General features: G+C 41.2%; 1 protein-coding gene across 31 annotated transcripts in view; it reads left to right on the forward strand.

Moving 5' to 3' along the window:
- nrxn3b (neurexin 3b) overlaps positions 1-25,319 on the forward strand; it is a 623,191-nt gene that overhangs the window by 444,242 nt on the left and 153,630 nt on the right. For all 31 annotated transcript variants that reach the window (XR_013199929.1, XM_077219935.1, XM_077219926.1 and 28 more), the window contains one exon: positions 10,448-10,629. Coding sequence is in view for 30 of the 31 variants with exons in the window: in XM_077219935.1 (XP_077076050.1) it covers positions 10,448-10,629 (182 nt within the window). In the remaining variant the exon portion in view is untranslated. The remainder of the gene's footprint in view (positions 1-10,447; positions 10,630-25,319) is intronic.

Here is a 25,319-nt window from a genome sequence, read left to right on the forward strand (position 1 = left end):
TAGGGCTCCTGCTCTCAGAGGTCCTACACTACCATTAAGACCTATTTCCCGAAGCCCTCTTCGCCTGAAGGACATCGGTTGAGAGCGCTTCCTCTGTTGCCAGGCTCCTGCAGGAGGGGCTCTAGAGGCAATGCTCTCTTTTAGCTCTTGCCGATGGGTGGAACTGGTTGACGGCTGAGGCTGGCCACTTGGACCAGCCCTCCTAGATCCAGATTTAGAGCGGTGAGGGAGATACTGTTGGAATGCCGCTGACTGTTTTTTCGCTTCCTGAAACCTGTCGACGACTGTAGTGACAGCATCAGAGAACAGGCCAGAAGATGATAGCGGTGCATCTAACAAAAATATTTGTCTTTCTTTTGTCTTTCTCTTTTATACCGGACAAATGTAGCCACAGATGTCTCTCAGTAGCCACCATAGCTGACATAGAGCGGCCTTTGGCACGTGCGGTCTCTTTAGTGGCCCAGGGAGAGACAAATCTGTGGCTCCTCTCAACTCCGCAAAGTCAGCAGGAGTCGGTCCCTCGCCCTCATTTAGATCTTTAAGAAGATCGGCCTGGTACGCCTGCAAAATCGTATAGAGTGCAGGCACGCACCAGCCTGGCCAGCCGCCATATAAGCCCGGCCAACCAGTGCAGAGGTGTCCCTGCACGGTTTGTTGGGCAGCACCGGGGCTTTAAGCGAAGATACCGCATCAGGAGAAAGATAGCTTTTTAAAGCTTCCTCCATCTGCGGCATCTTGCCATAACTCACCTCTCTCGCACCCACCACATTGGAATAATCATATAATGAATCTGATGAGATACGTAAAGAGTGGGGTTTTTCCCAGGATCTAGAGATATCTTTATGAAGATCTGGGAAAAACGGTAAGCCCCGGCGCTGAGGTTGTGAATAGTGCTGCAGGAATCTCTCGTCTAGCTTGCTTTGACGGGATCATCCTGCTTATATTGCGGCCAGCTGATATATATTATATATATATATATATATATATATATATATATATATTTTATTATATTTTATATATATATATATATATATATCTTTATTATTATAGATATCTTTTTTTGAGTCTGGCCACAGACACGCGTCACGAACTCTACATAAGCAGAAACATGAGCCGGCGAGTGTGACTCATGGTGCTCGCTCCCGATGCTGAGCACATCTACTTTCCCAGAAACAGATAGCTCGAGCACCGGGCACTCGTCATGGGCAGAAGAAGCCGCATCGCGGGCTTCTGCGTTGTGAACGAGTGTTATAGAATCTGCGGATGATGAACGAAAAAGTGCCTCAGCAGTCTCGTTCTCATCCGCGAGATCCTTCTGCGATCCCCAAGATCTAAGCCGCGGATCTAAGCCGGGACCCGAATCGCGGGGATCGCGAGCCTGGCCATCATCAGAAAATATAGCCAAGCGGGAGCGCAGCACTCTAATTGGAAGTGCTTCACAGTGTTCACAGACAGCGCCCTCGAGAGCTGCCTGTGCGTGCTGCGCCCCTAAACAATAGACACACAACTGATGCGTGTCCCCACCCGTGAGATATCTAGGGCAGGGGTGCACACACTTAGTGTATTGTTCACTCGCCAAATATAGAGCTTTGCACAGAAAAAACAACACCAAATAAGACAGACAGTTTCACAGAGAGCGCTTGCTGAAGAGCGAAAGCTAATGTGTGTGTGTGCCGGCGTCTCTTTTATGTGCCGTCACATGTTACGTCATGACGCAACACCAATCAGGATTGGATTAGTTTCATTCATACTTCAGAGGCGCACGCTAAGGGAGCGTCCCCAAAGAGTCGTTTTCAACGACGCAGTGCGAGTTCCCTCGAAAGGGAACAAAAACAGACATTTGAACACAAAAGAGCACATTTTAAAGTTGAATAACTGGCTGTAGCATTGTTTTCAGAGAAACATGTATTTGAACTTAGCATGTTTCTTAAATCTCTACAAATATATTATGCTATTTTTGTGGTTTAGTATAGTATATATATATATATATATATATATATATATATATATATATATATATATATATATATACAGCACATTTAATTTGAATATTTCCCCTTGGGATAAAATTTTCCCTTTGAATAGATAATACAAAATATTTCTCTGTTGTTTCGGATCTGTTGGTAGTTTAAGGTAAAGGATGTTTCACAGGCTTTCATCTGCAAACTGTTTAAACATCAATTATATCTAGAGCATGTATTGTTCTAAAACGTTGCATCCTTGTTTTAGAAAACCTCACCACACTTTTCACATACTTGTTTGAACTTGCCACTTGCAAAAGTACACTGAATGAAGTGAAACATACTTTCCTGGTACTAAAGACCACTGTGTTCTTTCTGCCTGAATTCAGTTGCAGGTATGGCTTGGTTATTAATTGGACACACAATTGCAAGAACTGTGTTTACAAGATTACAAAGAGTGATAACATATAGCAGTCTCTGAAAGACCTACACATTTTTAATTGGAAAACTGTTCTCTTGAACTGCTCTCCTGCAACACCTCTGCTCCAGATTGCAGCATTTGTGCCCAGAGCCTGCTGAGCAGGTCAACCATTGTCTGGATATACATTACACTGTACAAGGTGGAAAAACCTTAGTGCTTTGGAGACAGAGTGTGTTCGCTCTGTTTTTCTTATACTCTCATGTTTGTGGTTTTGTGTTGTACCTTGTGGAACAGATTTTATGCACCATGCAGATTTTATGTCCATTTTATGGACATACTGCATGTTTGAAAGCCCATGAGACAGCACTTTAGGATCTAAATCACAGATAGCACCAATTGTGTGTGTATGTGTGTGGGCAAGTGTGTGTGTAAGGCCGGGCTATTCAATTGGCGGCCCGCGGGCCAGGTCCGGCCCGCCAATCATCTCCATATGGCCCGAGGTCACCCCAACCTCCCTCCTCTTCTTTTCCTGGCGTGTGGCTAAATTTGGTTAGATATGCGCGAGACCGCAGTGGCGCCAGCACTGTGTGTGTACCATGAGCGTTCCGATTGACCTGAGAAACACTTTTTTCAGTCCGAATATTTCAGCAGTTATTATGTGTGTCCCGTATTTCTTTCGACTGAACCAGCGATATCAATCATTCCTGGTTTAATCATTTGGTTTGATTATTTCCTTTCCATGAATTGGCCAAACGCGCTTGCATAACGGTCTGAAACGAATCGGATTCGTTCGGACCGTTCTGTCACTGAATCATCTGAAGCTGTTTCTCGGTCAGTAAGAACAAATAGCGCTGTTTTCAGTTGTTTCACTAGTTTACTTTGAACTACGCAGCACGGCCCAGTGGATAACGGAACGCAAGCTCAAAGGAGTTGCGTTTACTCCCGGTCCCGGACACTATTATTAAACATTGCTGCAACATCCAGTGAGAAGCGTTTCAATCTGACACATCTCTCTGTTACAAACCACAAATCAGTCAATGATTTTAACTAGTTTTAAATCGGATGAAACAGCCTCAACATTCCCAACACGACTGATGAGGTAAATAGCAGAAACAATAAGCCATGAACGAAGACTAAATCCCTAATCACCACCCTTACAAACATTTACCATGAATGTACTGTAGTAATTTACCATGGTTTGGGGAGAAATGTGGAATATTTATATTGAATACTATGTTATAGTCATTTATATTGCATTAGATTTATTAGGGGGCTAGAGAAATATATAATTAATTGTGTGTATAGTTTTGACCTGTTTAGGCATTTTTTATACAGTGGTAGTGAGTGAGTAGCCATGCATGGTTTTACCTATGGTTACGAAGTCTCACTGCCAGAATATTTTAATTTAAGCCTATAATAATTATTTATAAAATAATTCTAACCAATAGAATATATTATCTTGTATAATTTATATATTTGTACATAGCTGTAAATAAGTTATTTATTATGGTCTGATAAATCTGCATACTGTTGGCTACCACATTTCCAAGTAAATAGCCTACAATACTTTTATGTTTACTTTAGCTTACTTATTGATACTGTTATGTTTCAATAAATAAGCTAAACCCATCGGCCCACCTCAACTTTTCGATTTAATAATCCGGCCCTCGAATTAAGCTAATTGAATAGCCCTGTTGTAAGGCACCAGAAATTCTCAATGTGGATCTTGGGTAATTGGGCGCTTATTGCAGGGACAGCCACCGAATCCAAACATGTAACCAATGTGTGTGCTAATCAATCTGTGCTTCCATGTGTTGTTTACACCTGTGCCTTCATAATGAGAAGGATGTTTTTCTGCCTACAGAGATTCACCTCTTCACAGAGATTAAACTGTGTTGCTAGTTGGACATGCAGGGATATGAGCCAAGAGGCTTTTCCACCAACTACACTGGCAGAAGTGCAATTTCTTCCTGAAGCAAGACATGTTAGGCTTGCTTTGTTACACATCTACACTCTTAACCCTGGCGGCATTTTGCAGAACCACACTTTGATTCATAGAGAGGTCAGAACGCAATCTGATGGAATGATAGGTGAATGAAAGGAGAAGCTCAGGATTCCAATTGCATGTTTAGTGGGATAAAGCCAGGTGTATTTTTGTCTTTTACTTTTGTATGTCTTTTACAATTATTTATTTATTTATTGTCATATTGTACAATATGACCCCAGCGAAGTCTTGAGTAAAATCCATTCAGACTGTGAACCTGATCTTAACTTTTGGTCATGACTGACAGCGTTGACTGGGCCAATTTTATGCCATCAGTCCGTCACAACGCAAACTGTCCTGTAATGCAGGCTGGTGCTAACAAATTGGTTGGTTATAGTTTGTGCACTGATCAAGGCCTTGTCCCAAATGGCATTGTCAGCCCCATGTGGTCCTCCACCAAGACTGCTCTTTGCAACATGGACAGTTGGGTAATAGTTCACTATATAGTCTGAACCAGTACTGTCTAGGTGAAATGGTGCATTGAGTGTGCATAAGGGCCACTAAGAAAGTGTTTGTGAAGGCCACGAGACAATATCAACTGCATCATTTGAGACTAAGTCTAGGTAAAGACATTTACTACAGCCCTTTTCGCACCAAGATTCCAAGAAATACAGCGATAATTTGTCCTGTGATCGTTTGATTTTGGTTCATTCACACTGCCAGTAATTTTCCGGAATCTGTTTGCGTGTTTACACACATCCCATAAAGATGATCTAAGATTTCTCTCTCGAGAAACCATGATCGTGCATTGTTTTCTGATTCGATCATAAACTAGAGCATTGATTACGGCTTTTGTTCACACAGGCCGCGTTCTGGGACTGATCCTGGCAATGTTACTAGGTCCCCATTCCTGAATCGATCCCGGAATCAATCCCGGGACGTGTTTGCGTTCACACACTCTGGCAATTTTATAGCAATTTTCCGGGATCAGCGGGTGTGAAGGGCTGGTTCTTCACTCGCATTTTGTAGAAATTCAAGAACTGTCTGTTTTGCTATGCAATAAATGAAGTCGTTGACAATGTAATAACTTTGTATCAGATGAAAAAAAATATATATCAGAAATCCTATTTGGTTAAGACTGTAACAAAAGTCCTCTTAACTGATTCATGGAATTGGAAATGCTAAATGCAGCAAGCAGTGAAAGCAATATTTAGTCCAGCATGTTCTTAGTTACCTTAATGTGTCAAACACATTGCCAAAAAAACTGCTTTTCCACACACCACGCGTTTGCCACGCATCACCCTTTATCAGCGTATTTCTGTAATGAAGTTTTTTAATGAAGTTTTCACCGGCCTGCAATTCCATTTAGGAGACAGTAACTGTGGTACATATTGCTCTAGAAGATGCAATTTGCCCATAATGAATTCATACGTAAAACACCAGACTTTCAAAAGCTTTCAGTGTTCATTAAAAACAGTCCATTTGTGGCGTAATTGTAATCTCACTACTTTCAGCCTTTTTCTTAACACCAATGCCTAAATGCAAAACACTCCCTCACTCTATCAACGCTGCAAGTAACTCTCAGCCTACCTGGCAATTCGGCAGCATTTAAATGGACGTGTGCAATCGCTTAAAGCCCTGACATGATTAAATTTGGTAAATAGCTTTTTTTGTTTGCAAGGCATTCGCTAAGCCTACTCGTGCAGGGTCCATTAGAAACGTGGTGTTGTAAGGACTGAATGGTGTCTCTTGTTACTTAGCAAATCCACTGAGTGGGATAATTGGCTCCCTGGGGTGCAGTGTGGATGCAGTATTTCATGGCATCCCACAGCACTGAGAAGACATGGTATCGGAGGACAACTCCATGAAGACTGGGCTTAGAGAACTACGACTGGAGACACTGAAGATCTCTGAGTGAGATCCTGCGGTTTATTTGCCCGTGGGTAAGGTTTTGACTCTATGCCTAAAGCATGTATTTTATCTAATAAAATAGAGCAGGGGTTTTCAAAATAGGCAACAATCAAGTTTTGGTTCTTTTTTGTTATGTGTATTTAGAAAGAAATTCACAGAAACGACCAGCTCATTTTGTTTGTTTAATTTTTACACATAAAAATAGACCCTTTACCATTTTGTAAGATGCCTTACTATCATCTGCCTGAGTATTTTAAGTTGTTTCCACTAATCTAAGCGCACAACGTATCACAACACAAAATATTTGTTCTTCTCACATTGCTAACTTGACATTGCAGCCACTTGTGAAACATCTAAACATAGAAAAGTAATTTGATTACTAAATTTTATTTGTCTGGTTGTACAATGTCAGTCAGCGTGAGCATGCTGTGGTGTTATTCCAAATGATACTATTTTCAGTGGATATTGGGACTTGAGAGAAGTACAAAGCCTTCTTTACATAATAAATAATAGTTTAGCAACCAAATGTTGCTACTAATGATTCATTCATGGAAACGATTCATGCTTAATAAGTGAGCCCACTTCAGTTTCAGTTTCACTCTAAATAAGTTTGTTAAAGAATATAAGTTTATTAGGCCTATATAAGTTTATTATGCCATTCATTACAAATAACCTTTATTTTAAATGTTGTTTGTAATGAATGGCACTATAATTAATTCATTTTTATTTTCTGAACAGGCCTACCATTAAATTTAAAGGATTTAGAGTAAAAATACATGTTTACAGTGTTTAGAGTTTGATAACGGTTAGTTTTATTAACCAGTATTTTACATTATTTCTTAATCTAATAATAAAATAAGACTTCTACACCGATGCAACTTTTATGAATTTTTTTTTTCTTAACAATGCGATTTTGACCTGGTTCGACTTACATGTGTAACTTGTTTTCTGAAAATATGGTAAATAATAACATTTAACTGTAGCCTATTATTAAAAAGTAGCCTACATTTACAATGGTGACCGTTTGCACCAATAAAACATACATGTTATGTTCATTACTCTCACCCACATTAACCTGGGATTAATCACTGTTATAATTATAAGGGGGTCTTTGGAAAATTGTCTTCCCTATAAGGGATCCTTGACTCCATAAAGTTTGAAAACCCCTGAAATAGAGTGTTGACCTAGAGTAGACATATTAGTTGGGGACAAGGTAGGCTGACCCAGCGCAAGTCTTATATATATGTGATGCATTCTCTTTCATCTCACTCGCATATGTCTCTCTGTCTCCTCGGACTCAACCCCATCCACTCGGCATGATGTCTCTTCCCCTTAAGGAATATCAACCAGCTGGGCCCTCAAGCCCAGATGTGCAAATGAGATGTTACAGTCATAATAACAAACGAATGGTGGTGAAAACGTCAACGATGGCAATAAAACTGTCAGTGCACCTGCGGTCTTGTTCCTTCTGCACAGGGCCCAAAAACTGCACAAACATGTTCATTCCTCAGTTACTTTGATCTCAATTGCATTGTTCAAAGACCTATTGAGCTGCCTACTGAGGCAGCATTTTAAGACTGTTCCAAAAGGTAGACATTTGTATGAATGGATCTGAAGGGAACTGACTCTCTTCAGAAAGGTTTCGATGGCATTTTCTTTTTCCGTCCTACCCTTGTGCTAATGCCTATACAGCCTGCAGTGGTATATATAAGTGCAGCGCTGCTTTGTGTTTCACTGTATTCATGCTTTTCCATTAGCGCCACCTACAGTCAGAGTTAAGATATGAGGTTTCTGCCCCAATATTTAAAATTGTGTTAATTTAGATGGTAATTGCCTTTTGGTATTTTACTATTAGAGTAACATAATAATAATATATAATATATTATTCCTCCTCATTGTAATTGGGCCTCTCTGGACGTGCGAGCATTGGCACTTGCCTGGAATGCTTATGCATAAATCCGGCCCTGCCTATAATAGATCACAAAGATTCTTAGTCTTAATAGTTTTAGATCTCAGAGTCCTGGATGCAATTGATTACATGATTTTCCAGACATTAGTAAATGGTTCTGATTTGAGAGGGGTAATTACTGTGATTCAAAGTAACTTTCTGGAGTTTTGTCACTCGTTTTATCTTTTACTATGGGTGTGATGTGAAAGCATAATGATCATTCTTCTCGTAGAGCCAACGTCCAGCTTATTTTCTTTGCCCTTTTGTGTTTGCCAAATTACACTTGGAAGAGATTGTTTGATTTTATATCTCTGCCTGCTTTTGTTCTCTAGTTGCAGGTTCATGTATAATGGATGAGGATTGTAAGTCTTTTTTTTCTTTTTCTTTTTTTGGCAATTCAAGCTTTTCCCTGTATAGAGACCCGTTTCAGTGGCTTGAGGACCAAGCATTGATCCCAGTGCTCAGCTCAAGCTCTAGACACACAGCCAAGGTCTAAGAGTCACCATGAAAATTAGGTCATTAAAACTTGCATAAAAATATATAGGCTTGTTGGAGGTTTCACAGTGATCTCAGACCAACTTCTAATAAATTCTGCATGAACCACAATGATAAAACAAGAGCCTGATCCTGGAACAGCATACCATCTGAATCGTCAATATAGGGTTCTTAAAATCCACCATGTCTTCTGTACAGCTGAGGATTTAGCTATATGTGTTTTTTAAGCAATCAAAATACCTATTCAGACGGTAATCGTTTCTCATGTGGGTGTCTGTAAAAAATAAATTAGCATGGCACCTCAGTGATAAAACATTCGGATGGTGATTTATTCCTGGTGGAGGAGACAGTTTTGTGATCCTACGAACCGGGAAACGCGCTGCTTACGTGGTCAGTCGCATGATTGTATAAAAATGGCATACGCTTGGAATAAAAAGAATAAATTCATATTAATAATAGGAAACTAATATCCTATTTATTATTTTATTATTCAATCTCCTGTTTAAAAATATGAAGATTGATGCGCTATAGTAAATGTTTTTCTGCCTTGTATTTTATCTCAAAATGATGGATGTAATTTTGAAAATTTGGAAATTAGCGGTTATAAGTTAATACAGCCTCTTATTTAGGTAAACATAAAGCTGCTTGGTTAATATTTTTAATGTATATAATTGCTGCCATAATAACGGCCCATTTCAAATGTTTACGTGCTTTTCGTTTCTTTCTCCTGTGAGTCGTGATATTAAATAATATTGTTCTTTCAGCATTTCAGTAATGAAAATGTAGGCTAGATCTTTCAAATGCATGCAAAGTGCAGCAGAAAAATTCGGAAGGGAATAAAATCACAGACTAGTCCCTGTAAATGTTGAAAATAACTAACAACCCCATGAGAAACAAATAGTGTCCGAATAGGGCTATAGTTCTGGAATACTGATATTCAGCATTCAGATTTCCCTAATTACTTAAACACTACATGGGTTTTATATGGGCAAATTGCTAGAAATAAGACAAATAAAACCTATAGAACAAGCATACAACAGTGAACAATAGCAGTATAAAACATTACATTTGTATAGAAATAAAGTATTAATTTGAAATGAAACAAATTATTCTCAAATTTCATAGTATTAGATATAATGCATTGATATTGAATTCACATTTATTGGTGACCGACTCAAAAGCTTGTAATTCAAATAAACTGCAAATAAGACTCAAAAGCTTGTAATTCAAATAAGATGCAAATAAGACTTTGTCTTCATGTTCAGTTCTAGTAAAGCTACTAAAATTATCCAGCCAAGAGCAGTGAGTGGTTTTCTTGTCCTTGTCAATACTGTTCTTCGATAAATATTAACTGCATAATAGCCTTTTAGAGTGCATTTACACTGTAAGACCTGGTGCACAGATCTGATATTTTGACACATTCAATTGCATGTCCCATCTGTTTACATTTGCTGAAGACAAACAGACTCTATGTACATTAATACTTTGCCAAGACAGGCATTTTGACTGCTCAAGCTTATGTATCTGCATCATTGTAAGCTCTTTGTAAGCTTTTTGCTGTCTGCTAAAAGCTTACGAACCTTTTGGTACTGAGTAGAGTTGGAATTATGTACTAACAATACTGTTTAAAGACTGATATTGGTAATTCGACATCCCACCAGCTGGATGTTGCATCGTCAAAGAATCAGCTGATCCCTCACACTATATTTCTCTATTCCTCCCTGCAGCTGGAGCGACGTACATCTTTGGAAAGGGTGGAGGACTTATCACGTACACATGGCCCAATAACGAGAGGCCCAGCACTCGCACCGATAGACTGGCGGTTGGCTTCAGCACTACTATCAAGGACGGGATTCTGGTCCGCATTGACAGCGCCCCCAGACTAGGAGACTACATCATGCTCCATATCGTAAGTCCTGCCTCGCATAATGTTTAGCACTTAGCCTACAATGAGTGTCAGGGTGGGCATACTATAGAGCTGACTATCACAACCACCGCACTACATTATACACCCTGTGAAACATATATCATAATTCGATCTCTACATAAACTGTGGCAAACATTATTCAGGGTTCGTACGTTTTGAAAAAACCTGGAAAAGTTATGGAATTTGAAAAATTCCATTTTGGATTGCGAGTATTACGCATTATTCTAATCATTCCCGCAGGTCTCCCACTTATAATGCGGGAAATTCCCAAAAACATTGATTGAGATTGAGCCCAGCTGTGGCGCGTCTTCTGTCTCTGTCACTCAAAATGGGTTGCTCAAGGCAAGCGTCAAACGCGCTGAAGGCGCAAATACTACACTTTCGCTTTTAGGAGTTGGTACATGACGGAATATCCACTTGCATATTCGGGCGAGCATTGCATTGTCACTTAAGTTTACCATTCGCTCGTCTTTGTAAGTCTTACCACGCTAAACATTTAAGCGATTTTAATCTATTCAGTACTCTCGCGCTCTCTGAGAGATGTTTTCTCTGCATGCATTGTGAGTAAAGCTGCCTCACAAACAGCCTGTGAGTAACAAAAGTTCTTTTTCACGGATTATATCGCTTTTACAGACAAAAACAAGCAAAATTATGTCAAAAATGTCGGTCTTGGTGAGTATCCAACACAGTCGGTTTTGTCTTAAATAAGCATAAAATGCATGTGACAGTATAATGAAAACAGGATCCGTGCACTAGGTCTTAAAGTGACAGCAGCCATATGTTTCTGTCATTAATATTGTTGTAAAAACAACAAAAGATAGCTTTAATTATAAGGAATCTGGATTTATAGTCGATGTATTTAATTTAGTCAGGACTAAAATACTACCCAATGTTATTTTACATTTAATTACTTTAGGCTATTTAGTTTCTTTAGTATTTCTACTAGTGCTAGACCTATTCAAAAACTTTTCTCTTTATTGGTAGGCTATCTTTATTCTATTGTATTTATTTGTTTAAAATGATTTCAACATAATGTAAAGAAATGTTTGGTGCACATTCCAACACTTATTTAATTTAACTCTCATTTTTTTTTAATGACAAAAACTAAATAGTTTTTCAGTTATCACAACTGTTATAACACTGGTTATTCAATAAAGATATGACTGTTACTGAACTCTGCTCAAAAGAAATTTAAATTCCAAATTGATCCATATCTTGATACGTATTGTATCGTGGCTTTAGTATCGTGATGCTTATCGTATCGTGACATTGTTGGTGATACACAGCCCAATACACGTAAGAGCACACCAAGGGAATATTAGTCCCCGAAAAGCGCCAATATAGCAGGTTTATAATGACTGAAGCGACAACTAGCCAGATTACTATAAAATTTAAATTAAATTTCTGTCAGCACCGACTTCACCTCAGGCAACATCGCAACAAGTGAGTGAATCGGAAGTGAACTGAACATTATGCCGCCCGAATATAAGGGCGTTAAGACAACGTGAAATAATTTGTATTCTTATAATGTCGACTGACATATTCAGGAATACAAAGTCATGGAAATGTGCCGAAAAGTCATGGAAAAATCATGGAAAATTTATAAAAATGTGTATGAACCCTGTTTATTATAAAGTGTATAAATTAAGTATATTCTAGGGCTGTCAATCTATTAACATTTTTTATGACAAGCCAATTAATTAATTTAATTAATCGCACATACCAATATTTTTTCAGATTACGGAGGTATTTAAATATGACAAAGTGTGTCATTAGAAGTCTTGTCCACATGTCTACATTAAAAGTATATATATATATATATACATTCTTTATAATCTTTATAATGCTTGTGGTTTATCATTGTGACCTAAAAGGCAACAAAGTCAGGCAGTAATGACATATTGCTGGAATCCTCAGAAGTGTTTGTAGGGGATTCTGCTGATGAAAGAAAATGGTGATAATGTCTGAAAGAAAGCCAGTCTTCAACAGATTGAAAGTCTTTTTCTCCTTAACGTCTCTGTGGAGAGGCAATGTGCTCACACACCATCTGTTCCATGAAATAGCAACCAAGGCATCTCAGTTTTGAGAGGAAGTGAGAGAGAATGTAAGTCACTGAGATAAGGGAAGTGTTTTTGACCCCCTGTGAATGAAAGGCCCTCATGGTGTGATTCGAGTCGACATGCTGCTGTTGAATTAGTAAGACATCTGCTAAAGCAGTGGTTCTCAACTGGTTTGAGAACTGAACGTCAAATGACTCCCCTACACCGTACTAAAACATAACCCTTATTTAATACAGTCTGGCTTGAAATCTTTTCTCTTCCCAGTTTTCTCTTTTCTTTTAAAAGTTACTACAACTATTTTTTTTTACTATCATAAATGCATGATTATTGGGTAATACATTAGAATTTTTGCATTTTTTAGAGAAATTAAACCAATTAAAAGGAAAAGTAGTAAACCTACTAACTTTATTTTATTGTATTTTTTTAATAGTGTGACAGTTTATCTGTTCAAAAAAATGTGTGGAACTTATATCTTTTTGAAGAAAAATATTTAGTTAAATTCAGCTTTTTATAACTTTGTTTTTGATTCAGTTCTTTGTTTTTGGTGTTTCTCGTTTTATTACCTTATTTTGGGAAAATTTATCTTTTTGAATTTTATTGAGTAACCCTATAACCCTAATTGTGATCCGTATTGATTTTGTACCAGATAAATACTTTATTTAAGGGGATAATTGGTGTTTACCTGTTGTCCACGACTCCATACGAACAGATCTGCGACTGTCTTACCCACCACTGTGCTGAAGGATAGCGTGATCCTCTACATCTGCTTGTTTGTGAAGTGTATGTTGTTTTGAGTCTTGAGATCAATTCTAAGTTCATCCAAGTGGAAATTATAATCGGGTTATCATAGCTCATACTGTTTTCCAACCCAAATGATGAAGAACTGCCTAATAACATCTTCAAATCCCACTCAACAACGCACAGCAGGAAAGACAACACTCAATATCCCATCAATTCAGTCAGAAGCGATTGTGATTGGACCAGAACTATGAGCCTATGTGCACCTTGAGTCTATACACACATCTAGACACACAAACACACTCTAAAGATTAACATCCTACTGTGAGGCTTCAGTGCAAATTAACTTACTGGCTTTAGACTGAGAAGAAGTGGGACATCATAGGAATCAACACAGTGAGCTTTCTTTGTCAGCTAATTCCTCTAACCGAACACCACCTTTGGTATCTCAGTCAAATGATCAGTGGAGCATTGAAATGAACCTTTCATCTGTTGAATTCACACCCTGAATATCACACTGATGATCAAAATAAGTTTTTTTTTCTTTCTTTTTGTACCTAAGCCAAGAACAAACTGGAATGTTTTGGGAGTTGAGACTGCATTTATTTTATTTTGCACTCTGAGGGGGCTTTCACACTGGCAGTTTAGTTTGGAATGGGGCATGGTTTGCATGAAAAATCGCTAATGTGAACGCTGTCTTGTGGACCCGGGTGCGCACTGGGGTACCGAATCCGAGACTTACTGTAGGAGGTGGTCTGAGTTTGGTTGCTCCCGAACCAAATGTTGCTTATATGTGAAAGACACACGGACCCAGTAGCGCACTTATTCAGGAATAAAAGTGTCCTGCGCATGCATTTTAGCCGATTATGATGTATTTAGTTAAATAAAACACATGTAAGGGATGATAGTGTTGATGATTTACCTTGGATGCGAGCAAGAGTGATCCTGCAGGGTATTCGTGCGTGCAATCAGGGCAACAAATGAATGGAAATCTACTATCTCCTTTTGCAAGCAGCGGAAATACACCTTATGCGACACACACACACACACACAAACAAACACACACACACACACACACACACACACACAGTAAACCTGCGTTGTTTACTCAGCTATGCATTATAGCACCAAATTAATAAAAAACACAATATATTGACCCGCGTAGTGTTTTCTGTCATTCTGTCACACTGGGCTCCAGTGTAAAAGCCCTCTAAAATGGAGAGTGACTGGAGTGACGCAAGTAGCTTTGTAACAGAGCTGTCATTTGAAGTCGATGACTTTTCTCCCCCACCTTCACCTGAAGTGGAGGAGGGTGAATTGTCTGTGGACACAGGGCCAGAGCCATATCAATTCGAGTCGCTGGCTCAAACTGCGGTCTTAAATCCCGCATCGCGATCGGCATCCGACGATGCTAGAGAAGCAGCCGCGCAAGGGAGAATGGGGCCAGTGTCTGAGTGGTAAAACATTAGCATTATGGCTAAATTAGGCTAATGCTCATAGCAAATGCTAACGGAACTATCAACAATTTAAAACCCATGCATTTAGGTTAATTTTGGTATGATGTACAGTAGTGTTAATAATTAAGCGAAAAAACGTCCCGGGTTACGTATGTAACCCTAGTTCCCCGAAGGGACGGACGCTGCGTGAAATCGCAGTGGGAACGCCCTCAGCGTGACGCGTCTGAAGCATGAATGAAATCAGTCAATGGAGAGAATGAGCGTACGGCGAGTGACGTCATCGACCAGGAAGCTATAAATATCCCCTGAGTACACAACACGCCAGCTTAAAAGTTACTGAAGCAGCGACCCAAGGGGATGCCGAGAGTATGGCAGGACACGCAGCGTCCGTCCCTTCGGGGAACTAGGGTTACATACGTAACCCGGGACGTTCCCCTTCAGGGACTACCGCTGCGTGAAATCGCAGTGGGAACGCAATACCCACATCCCCATACGACCAAATCCCCGTCGTGTGTCATTAGGAGACACAAACCGACGAGAGAACCTGAGCCCCGGGAGTGGAGCTAAGATCGAGGGAATAAAATCTAACGAAAGTGTGCGGTGAGGACCAGCCTGCCGCATCACAAACGTCCTGAAGAGAAGCTCCTGAAAGAAGAGCTGTAGAAGCAGCCATACTCCGGGTGGAATGAGCCCTTACAGCCAAAGTGAAGGCTGATGGGCCGAACCATAAGCAAGTGGGATGGCCTCGACCACCCACTTGCTCATCCTTTTTCTAGATGCAGGACATCCTTTCTTAGGTGACCCAAACAGACGAACATTTGTTCCGATCTCCTCCACAGGGCAGCTCTGTGGACGTAAGCATCAAAACCCAAACTGGGCACAGCAAATTAATTTTCTCCTGGTCTGACGTCAGAAAAGGCGGAGGACAGAAAACCTGCAGAACTATAGGTCTAACTGAAACAGTTGGAACCTTAGGAACATAACCTGGTCTCGGAAAGAGAAAGGCCTTAACCAACCAGGAGCAAATTCCAGGCACGAGGGAGCCACCGAAAGTGCTTGAATATCTCCAATTCTTTTTAGAGATGAGAAAGCGAGAAGAAGGATAGTCTTTAGAGTAAGAAACTTTTCCGAAACTTCCTCGATGGGCTCGAAAGGAGCAAGGGAGAGACCTTCTAAGATGACGGCCAGATCCCAAGCTGGTACCCTTGTGCGAACTGCAGGCCTCAGCCTCAAGGTGACACGAAGGAAGCGAGACATAAGCGGGTGTTTCCCGAGGGAACCTCCACTTGAAGGGTTGTGGTAAGCAGTTAAGGCCGCCACATACACCTTCAGTGTGGAGTGGGATAACCCTGTGGAGAGACGGTCCTGCAGGAAATCCAGGACTGTACCAACCGGGCAGTTAACTGGGTCCTGCTGGCGCTCTCCACACCAAGAGGTGAAAAGTTTCCACCTCGCGGCATATAACTTCCTCGTGGAGGGAGCTCTGGATCGGAGGATGGTCTCAACGACCTCAGCCGAGAGACCAGAATCTATGAGCTGGGCCCCCTCAGAGGCCAAGCCCACAGCCTCCATAGCTCTAGACGGGGGTGAAAGATCGACCCACTCGCCTGAGAGAGCAGATCTCTCCTGATCGGTATCTCTAGGGGAGAGCCGTTGAGGAGAGACACTAGGTCCGCAAACCATACCCGGGCCGACCAGAACGGGGCTATTAGCAGGAGACTGAGCCCGTCCCGGCGAACCCTCTCCAGAACTCCTGGGAGCAGAGCGATCGGGGGAAAAGCGTACAAGCGTGACCTCGGCCACGGATGTACCATCGCATCCAACCCCAGCGGGGCTGGATGGCTGAGAGAGAACCACAGCGTGGCAGTGTGATGTTTCTCGAGAAGCAAATAGGTCTACCTCGGCAAGACCGAAATGTTTCCATAGGAGTTCCACCACCTCGGGGTGAAGACTCCATTCCCCGGGCCTCGGCCCCTGTCTTAACAGGATGTCTGCCCCCTGATTTAAATACCCCGGGAGATAAAAGCTCTCAGAGAAAGAATTTTCCCCTGGGACCATAGAAGGATCTGACGTGCCAGTTTGTAAAGCGGGCGAGAACGCAAACCCCCCTGACGGTTGATATAAGAAACCACCGATGTGTTGTCTGTCTGGACAAGAACATGGTGGCCCCTTAGGTCTGGGAGGAAGTGTTTCAGAGCCTGAAACACCGCCAACATCTCTAGGCAGTTTAAGTGCCACAGACGATGATGGTCCTCCCACAGACCCTGAGCCCACCCGTGAGAGAGGCATCTGTCATTAGCATAACGCGACGACAAGGAGCTCCTAACACAGGGCCTTGGGACAGAAACCAAGGATCTTTCCACATGATCAGGGCGTGATGACACCGTTGCAAACTCACGATCATGCGAAGCGGATTTCCCCTCGGGGAGAATCCCTTGGTCCTGAGCCACCACTGTAACAGTCTCATGTGCAAGAGGCCAAGAGGTATCACGTTGGACGCAGCTGCCATGAGACCTAGCAGTCTCTGGAACTGTTTTACAGTGGATGACTGGCCTAGCTTGACCTGATCTACTGCAGCGAGAATCAAAGCAATACGAGCAGGTGACAATCGTGCCTGCATCGTCGTTGAATCCCACACTACACCTAGAAAAGTGGTTCTCTGTAATGGAGAAAGAACACTCTTTTTGGCGTTGAGCCTCAGCCCCAGTCACTTGATATGAGCAAGAACGACATCTCGGTGCCGAACCGCCTGTTGTTCCGATTGAGCTAGAATCAAGCAATCGTCTATATAGTACAGAAAGCGGATGCCCTATAACCTCAGCGGGGCTATAGCAGCATCCGTACACTTCGTGAATGTTCGGGGTGACAGTGCTAGGCCGAACGGAAGAACCCGATATTGGTACGCTTCGCCCCCGAAAGCGAACCTCAGGAACTTCCTGTGTTGAGGGAGGATAGATACATGGAAGTAAACGTCCTTTAGATCTATCATGACAAACCAGTCCTCGGATCTGATTTGAACATCCCCAGTGACAGACACAGCGCCCTGTAACGTACTGGCAGGGAACAGCTGGTCTGGGCACTCCACAACCCTCTTCGGAGGGGGCGAGCGTCCCTCGGGAAATCGCTCGCCGAGTCTCTCTACGCCCTGTGAAGGCAGGGTTAGTAGAGCAGACCACTGAGGGCATCGGAAAAGACAGGGCACCGTGTTCTTGTGCAGTGAACTCAGGTCTTTCACGATAGGGACCACCCTCAGAACCCTGACGTTCAGCACGTCAGGATTTTTTTTTTTTCGATGAAGTAGTATCCTAACTCCCTGCTGGGTGGGGGACCCATTCCGCCAGGAACTCTACTAAGGGAACCAGCCTCTCGAGGCTGGCCTCCGGATGAACATCCCGAGTGACAGACACAGCGCCCTGTAACATACTGGCAGGAAACAGCTGGTCTGAGCACTCCACAACCCTCCTTGGAGGGGGCGAGCGTCCCTCGGGAAATCGCTCGCCGAGTCTCTCTACGCCCTGTATAGGCAGGGTTAGTAGAACAGACCCCTGAGGGCATCGAGAAAGACAGGGCACCGTGTTTTTGTGCGGTGAACTCAAGTTTTTCCCGATGGGGACCACCCTCAGAGTCCTGACGTTCAGCCCGTCAGGACTTTTTCGATGCGGCCTTTCTGGCGACAATGACTGTCCTCAGATCAGTCCTGCCCCGAGAAGGCCGCGCCGGAGAGCACCCCGCCTCGTCCCTCCAGTTTCTCTGCAGGGGGGCACGAGACGTGACACTCCGCTTCTGCTGTGCTCTTTTTGAAGACGAACTCGACGAAAGACTTTGCTCTGGTTGAACATTCTGCGTGACAGACACAGTGCCCTGTAACGGCGCACCGGCAGGGAACGACTGGTCTGAACACACTAGAACCCTCCTTAGAGGCGGCGAGCGTCCCTCGGGAAAGCACTCGCCAGACCCTTCTACGCCCTGTTTCGGCAGGGTTAGTAGGACGGGCCCCTGAGGGCGCCGGGAGAGACAGGGCACCCTTAAGGGAGGTGAACGCAAGTCTCTCTCGGCGGGGACCCCCCTCAGATTTCCTTTGAGCAGGTTGGCCTGAAAAGCCTGCATAAAAGTCATCGTATGCAAACATGCAGCCGCCTGCCGAGCCACCGAGTAAGCCTTCCCCACCAGCACAGAGGTATATATATTTATTTATTTATTTATTTTTTGGTGGAAGAGCCGGTGCTTTAAGTGAAGACGATGAAGCAGGAGAGAGATAGCTCGCAAGCGTCTCCTCCGCCTACAGTATCGTCACATAACCAGCAGATTTAGCACCAACAATGTTACCATAAGCATTGGACTGATTTGTGTAAATTCTGCTTGAAACCGGTCTAACCCAGGTCTTTGAAAACTCAGCATGAAGATTTGGGAAGAACGGTAAGCACCGGCTAGAAGGTTGAGGTCGTGCAGACAGAAATCTATCATCTAGATTGCTTTTAATTCTAGAAACCTGTCTATCAGCTGGCCACTCGATACTGTTATTTTATTATTATTTTTTTTTAGCTTTTCAACAGCCCGAGATAATACATCCATCAAACCTTCTTCATTTGCAGTATAATGTGATAAACTAGTTTTCTCTGATAATAAACTTTCGACATCCAGCTCCTCAGAACTGGAAAATCTCAATTCAACATCATCATGTGCCTCCACCCGGGCAGAAGTAACCGCCGCAGCGCGTGCTTCCAGAGCCGGGTGAGAGGCACTAGATCTCGTCGGAGATAGCTGAGATAGGGCGGAGCCCGTCTCAACGTCGCCAGCGAGATCCATCTGCGAGCCCCAAGACAAGCGCCGCCGCTCTGCCTCAACAGAAGCGGGACCCGAGCCTCGGGGAGCTCGCAGCAAATCACTCTCCTCGAAGAGCGATCGCCGCGAGCGCAGAGTTCTCAAGGGAAAACGCTCGCAATGCTGACAATCGACTCCCTCGAGAGCCGACTGGGCATTGCTGCACTCCCAAACAAGCCACACTTAGCTCGTGTGAATCCCCACCCGTGATGTGCCGAGTACAGGGGGGAACACACTTCTTATACTGCTCGCTCATATTGGTTTTTTTATATAAAATATATATATAGTGAAAACTCCTGACAAAACAGACAAACACAATCGACAGATTCAGACACACACAGAGCTGCTGAAGTAACTAAAAGCTGGCGTGTTGTGTACTCAGGGGATATTTATAGCTTCCTGGTCGATGACGTCACTCGCCGTACGCTCATTCTCTCCATTGACTGATTTCATTCATGCTTCAGACGCGTCACGCTGAGGGCGTTCCCACTGCGATTTCACGCAGCGGTAGTCCCTGAAGGGGAACAGATATTTTAAGTCTCCTTCTACAATTACAAATTATTCTGTCTCAACAGGTGCACCTGTGGGCACTGCAGCTCACTGTCCCTGGTAGAGAATGTCTGTTGTAGGGAGATACCCAAGGTATAGCTATGAAATATGACAAGACCAGAGTGTTAAGTCCAGTTAATTCATTAATTCATCCTGATCATTTTCAATACACGCAATTCCAACTCCTGACTCGCTTGCTACGGTGGTTTTGACGAAACAAGATGGTTTTTATACTGCCTAGGGCGTGGTAGCTCAAATCAAGGGCGTGGTGAGCTGGAACCTGCTTACGTCACGTACCACCGTAAACATCCAATAGGAAAATTTAACTGCAGTAGCCACCGTTCAACCTGAAGAGGGCAGCACTCAGACATTTTTACACCATATATTGTAGAATTAAAACACTTTATACCCAAATGTCAAAAAAGTTACTCGAATCAATGAACAGCACTAATAAAGCCCTATCCTTACAGATCATTAACTAAAAAAAGTTGGTTTAGGGTTTAGTTACCCTTTAAGCAGGTTTTTTTAACCAGTATATTTGTACTGTTTTTCAGTAATATAGCTAAACATTTCAGAACAAGATAACAAAAAATTTATCAAGGCTTGTTTTCAGAGAATATATCTTGAATTAACTTTAAAATTCTAACCCTATTTTCGTTTTATACAACATTTTGGTGTCTTGTAGCTTTAAAGAAATAATGTGGATGGGCAATGTTTATTTGACACCAACTTTAACAACCAGTAGTATCATGCAGCGATCAGTTATATAGTAAAAGACAGTGAGTTTTATTTATACTTCTTTATGCTTCTTGAAAACAACATGCACACTGTTGATCAAAATGTGTGGGTGTTGTAAACTTCTTCCTTCTTCAGTGTAGAAAAACTCAGAAGCGAAAACCAGGAGACTTATTTAAGCAGGATTCTTTATTTGCTGTAGTCTGCTCCGTACCCAAGTCAAGTGAAGTCTAGTCTAAGGCAGTATACATTGAGTTCATATATACATTTCAAGGGGGAGGGATTACATTGTGATGAACAAAGCATGTAAATGAGCTGAGACAACGAGAACAGGAAAAGCCTAGCCTTCTCGTACTGAGATGGGACAGTCAGGAATATCCCGCTGGGAACCCCTGCCGTTTGCAGAGATTTCCTGGTCTCATCATTTCTAAACTTTCTCAATATAAAATACTATTGTATTGGAAATCTAAATTGAACATTTAAATAAATTTGTAATCCTACATTTCCCCCTTGGTTTCCCCGAGACGGCAGTGTTGGTGGGAACAACTATAGTGAAGCGAGACAGATGCTATCGCAGATTTAATGTGAATTTGGTTGTCTGAAACTTTTTTGGGGGGGTGAAGAAAGGAATTTGTGAAATATGATAAATGACTTAACACTCTGCGTACAGAAATAAGACTGAAGAAGAATGACAGCCATATTTAGCTGCAGTAAATATATGATATTTCATATTTTTTCCCCCATATTTTGTTTTTCCCTTATTTTTCTGTGTAATTAATCAATCAATATTCTTCCTAAACAAAGCGAGGGTGGTGTTGCTTATTGTTAGAGAATTTTAATTTACTCGCATTCCCTCCTTTTTCATTGCCAGATCCCAGAGGAAAATCAAGTCTTAATGAGTTGTTCCATTGCGGGGCTAATGAGGCGTTGAAAGAGTTTAAATTCCAAGTCAATTTAACAGTTTCTGTAAACAGGAATATTATCAGATGTCTGATTTCAATCTGATTTATTTTAGAATAGAGGGGTTTTGACGCCACACTAGCTGCCTTTACTGTGGGGTATGAGGCCCAGTTCTTTCGAGTGTGTAGCAGAAGAGTAGGCAAGCTTTGGGACATACTACTTTGTCATAATTTTGTCTTTAATGGAAAGCTCTTTCACTTAGTTATGTGCAAACTGTAATCTTGTCACGGCTAAAATCATTCACATTCAATTTCATTTCCTACCATTTCGGAGAGAAATGTAGAAGTACGTTGATCTGCCAGTCGTGGGTCTTTCATGCTGAGACTCTCCTCAAGTGTTTGCAATTTGCATAATGATGCATTTAAACGTTAATGACTAAACATATCTTTACAAATGTTCACAATGCTGTTGCAGATTAAATATTATGTGGATAGCATTGAATAAATCTATTTCCTTCAGTTTAGATACTTAATCACTCAGACCCCTTTATCTAAACCTCTCTACCTAATCGTCGGACTCGCACATCCTCCATGTTTGTAGTTTTTCAACACTTCCTGTAGTTCTAATCGAATCCTCGTCCAACACGCAATATTAGCCGTTAGAGGGGATTTGCACTTTGGATTCTAACCGGAAAAAGTAGATCATCCAGGTATCTTTGGAATAGTCATTCCAACCTACTACGATTTGGGACACGCTAATTCTGATTTTGAAAACTATTTAGGACGGATAGTTTGCGAATTGGAACGCAGCATCTGATGGCCATCCAATCAGAGAAAACACATGAAGTTCAGGTGTAAACAGGCCCTAAGATATTCATTGTGCAGTGTAGAAAAATTCATTGATTATAATGGAAGTTTGTGAGATTGCAATGAACTGAGTTTAAACACATTTTAGTGATTACAAAGGGAGCGGTCTTTGTGCTCTTTCTAGGCTATATAATTCATTCAGAATTTAGATAAAAGACACTGTGTCAATTAGACACTGGAGAGTTTCGGAAGTGGCATCAACATAAATGCGTTATTCACTCTCAAAACTGCAATGATTGACATTTATGATAACCATAGCACAAAAATGTTGAAATAGATACGCATTAAGCAATGTTAATGCAGACTAATAGATAAATAGAAAAATAATAGAATTTTCATATCAGTATTTTTGACATTTTATTACAATTAGTTGTCGATAATAGGTGGAAACTGTCGTAATTAATTTTAAATGTCTCACTGTACATTGCTATTTTTGTTATGGTGGAGCTTTACTAGAGCACCCTCACTAATTTGTCACAAAAAATAATAATCATATAACCATTGTCTCTCCACTGACAGTTAAAGCCTCTGTTATGTAACATTCTTTTAATATTATTCAACATATGCCAGCAGGGACTGACTGTCCGTGCTGACCAGCCAAACCCTGACCTCTTGGTTCCAGATAATAGTGAATGTTTTCCTGGAGACGTTAATGGACAATAATCACAACCCTTTTACCAGTGAGATGGCATGCTTATGCATATGTACAGAGAAACACTGAGCTTTTAACATATCTTAGAGGCTCAATGAACCTTTTTAAACTGTCTGATCTTTTCCACTTTAATTCAAAGTTTAGATGTGAACAAAACAAATATACTGAACAGAGAGCAGCTGAAGAAGTGATTTCAAACAGGGCACTCCATCTAAATCTATCACCTTCAAAAACAGTGATATTCTCTCTCACTCTCAACTGACAGTGTATTTCAGTATTTTATGCTTTTGTTGTGTAAAACTACTTTTCTTAAACTATGTGTGTTTAAGAAAAAAGCATTGTCTATGTGTTCCACACATTCATTGGTTGAAGAGAATACAGGATTGGATAATATTGTTGTCTTGTCAAATGCCTCTGTATTGTGTTCCTGATGGCCATTGTTTGCGGGTAAGGCGTTTTAATGCAGTTATTATAATATGTACATCTCTACATTGACTTTTGGATTGTTTATGATTGTGTCTGAATGGGTTGACTTTATTTCAATACTGTGAAGTTCGTTTTTGAGAAACTATTTTAATCTGTTCTTAAGAACTTTTCTTAAAAACTCTACAAGAAAATACTTTATAAATCGAAGCAAAATGTATCTGTTAGTTCCAGTCTTCTAATCTGATCGACCAAGCAGCCTTCCAACAGTACTGTGATCTGTGTGTGTTTGTTGCGTTCCAGACCTGAGTGTGTGTGAGTGGTGCAGAATGAACTTGAGCTGTCAACAGTGTAATTGTTCTATTGGTTAATTGATTGAAAAAACACAATTAGAAAGCACTATGTTTTTGTTCTTCCAGGAGATTGCATTATTATTATTATTATTTACATAAGTCACAGCAATGTTTTTCTTGCACCTGGCTTAACAATGCCAATTCATACCAGTCAGAGATGGGCACAAATACATCAAAAAATATTTACAAATTGCAAATATTTACTCATCAAATGTATTTAAATTAAATACAAAATACTGCTGTGAAAAAAGTATTCAAGTTATGTGTAATTTGAAAATACAAAAATAAAAATCAGTCTTTTGAAGTGCGAGAGTACACATGACAGAATCCAACAAAGTCTGTTAATACCGGTAATGATGTACTGGCGCTCGTTGTATATGTGTGTATGCAATGTATTTTTCCCCTCGGGGCTTGCCGTAGAGCTGCACAAAACATACTGTAAATAATCATGCAAACATACTTTTATCTTGCTCTTTTTTTCTCCTCCTCTGTCCTTTTCTTCTTTCTATTTTCGGCACCAGAGGGATACGTCCTTTTTTGGGACATGGCTTAACATTACCGTGACTATGCGCAGTTGCGCACGAATTGTCTTTGCATGCGCGAGGTGTCTAGATTATGTGCTTATTTAAACGCTGGCAGACACAGCAGCAGTTGTAGGCAGGTATATTGATCATGAAATCAGAATTTTATTGTCTTGAATTATTTATTCATTCATATTCATTCATTCATTTATGACACTTGTTTAAGTCATCTAAAAAATATATTTTTCACCTCGATTGGGGTCCAGGGGGCCCCAAGCAGCTGCTTAGTTCGCTTATGCCTCGGGCCGGCCCTGACTAAACCCTAAACCAACCTGATAGTGTTAACAAAAGCAAATGTGACATAAATATTGCAATCGTAACCCTGGCATTTTAGCTTGTTTTTGAAATCTTTTCTTTGAAGCTCTTTTATCAGTTTCATTTCTGTTGGAAACTGCAGTGATATGTACGTATTGGTACGTTGAAAAAATTTGACCCTGTCTGTGAAAAGCCAGCTAAAGTAATTTTTTTGTGATTCACTGTATTCTACATAAAGTCATCCTACATAATGTAAAGAAGTAAAGAATGTAAAGAAATTCC

Source organism: Siphateles boraxobius, unplaced genomic scaffold (assembly GCF_051911475.1).
Source record: "Siphateles boraxobius isolate OS27281-9 unplaced genomic scaffold, OSU_SipBor_1 8, whole genome shotgun sequence".
In the NCBI taxonomy this organism is placed as follows: domain Eukaryota; kingdom Metazoa; phylum Chordata; class Actinopteri; order Cypriniformes; family Leuciscidae; genus Siphateles; species Siphateles boraxobius.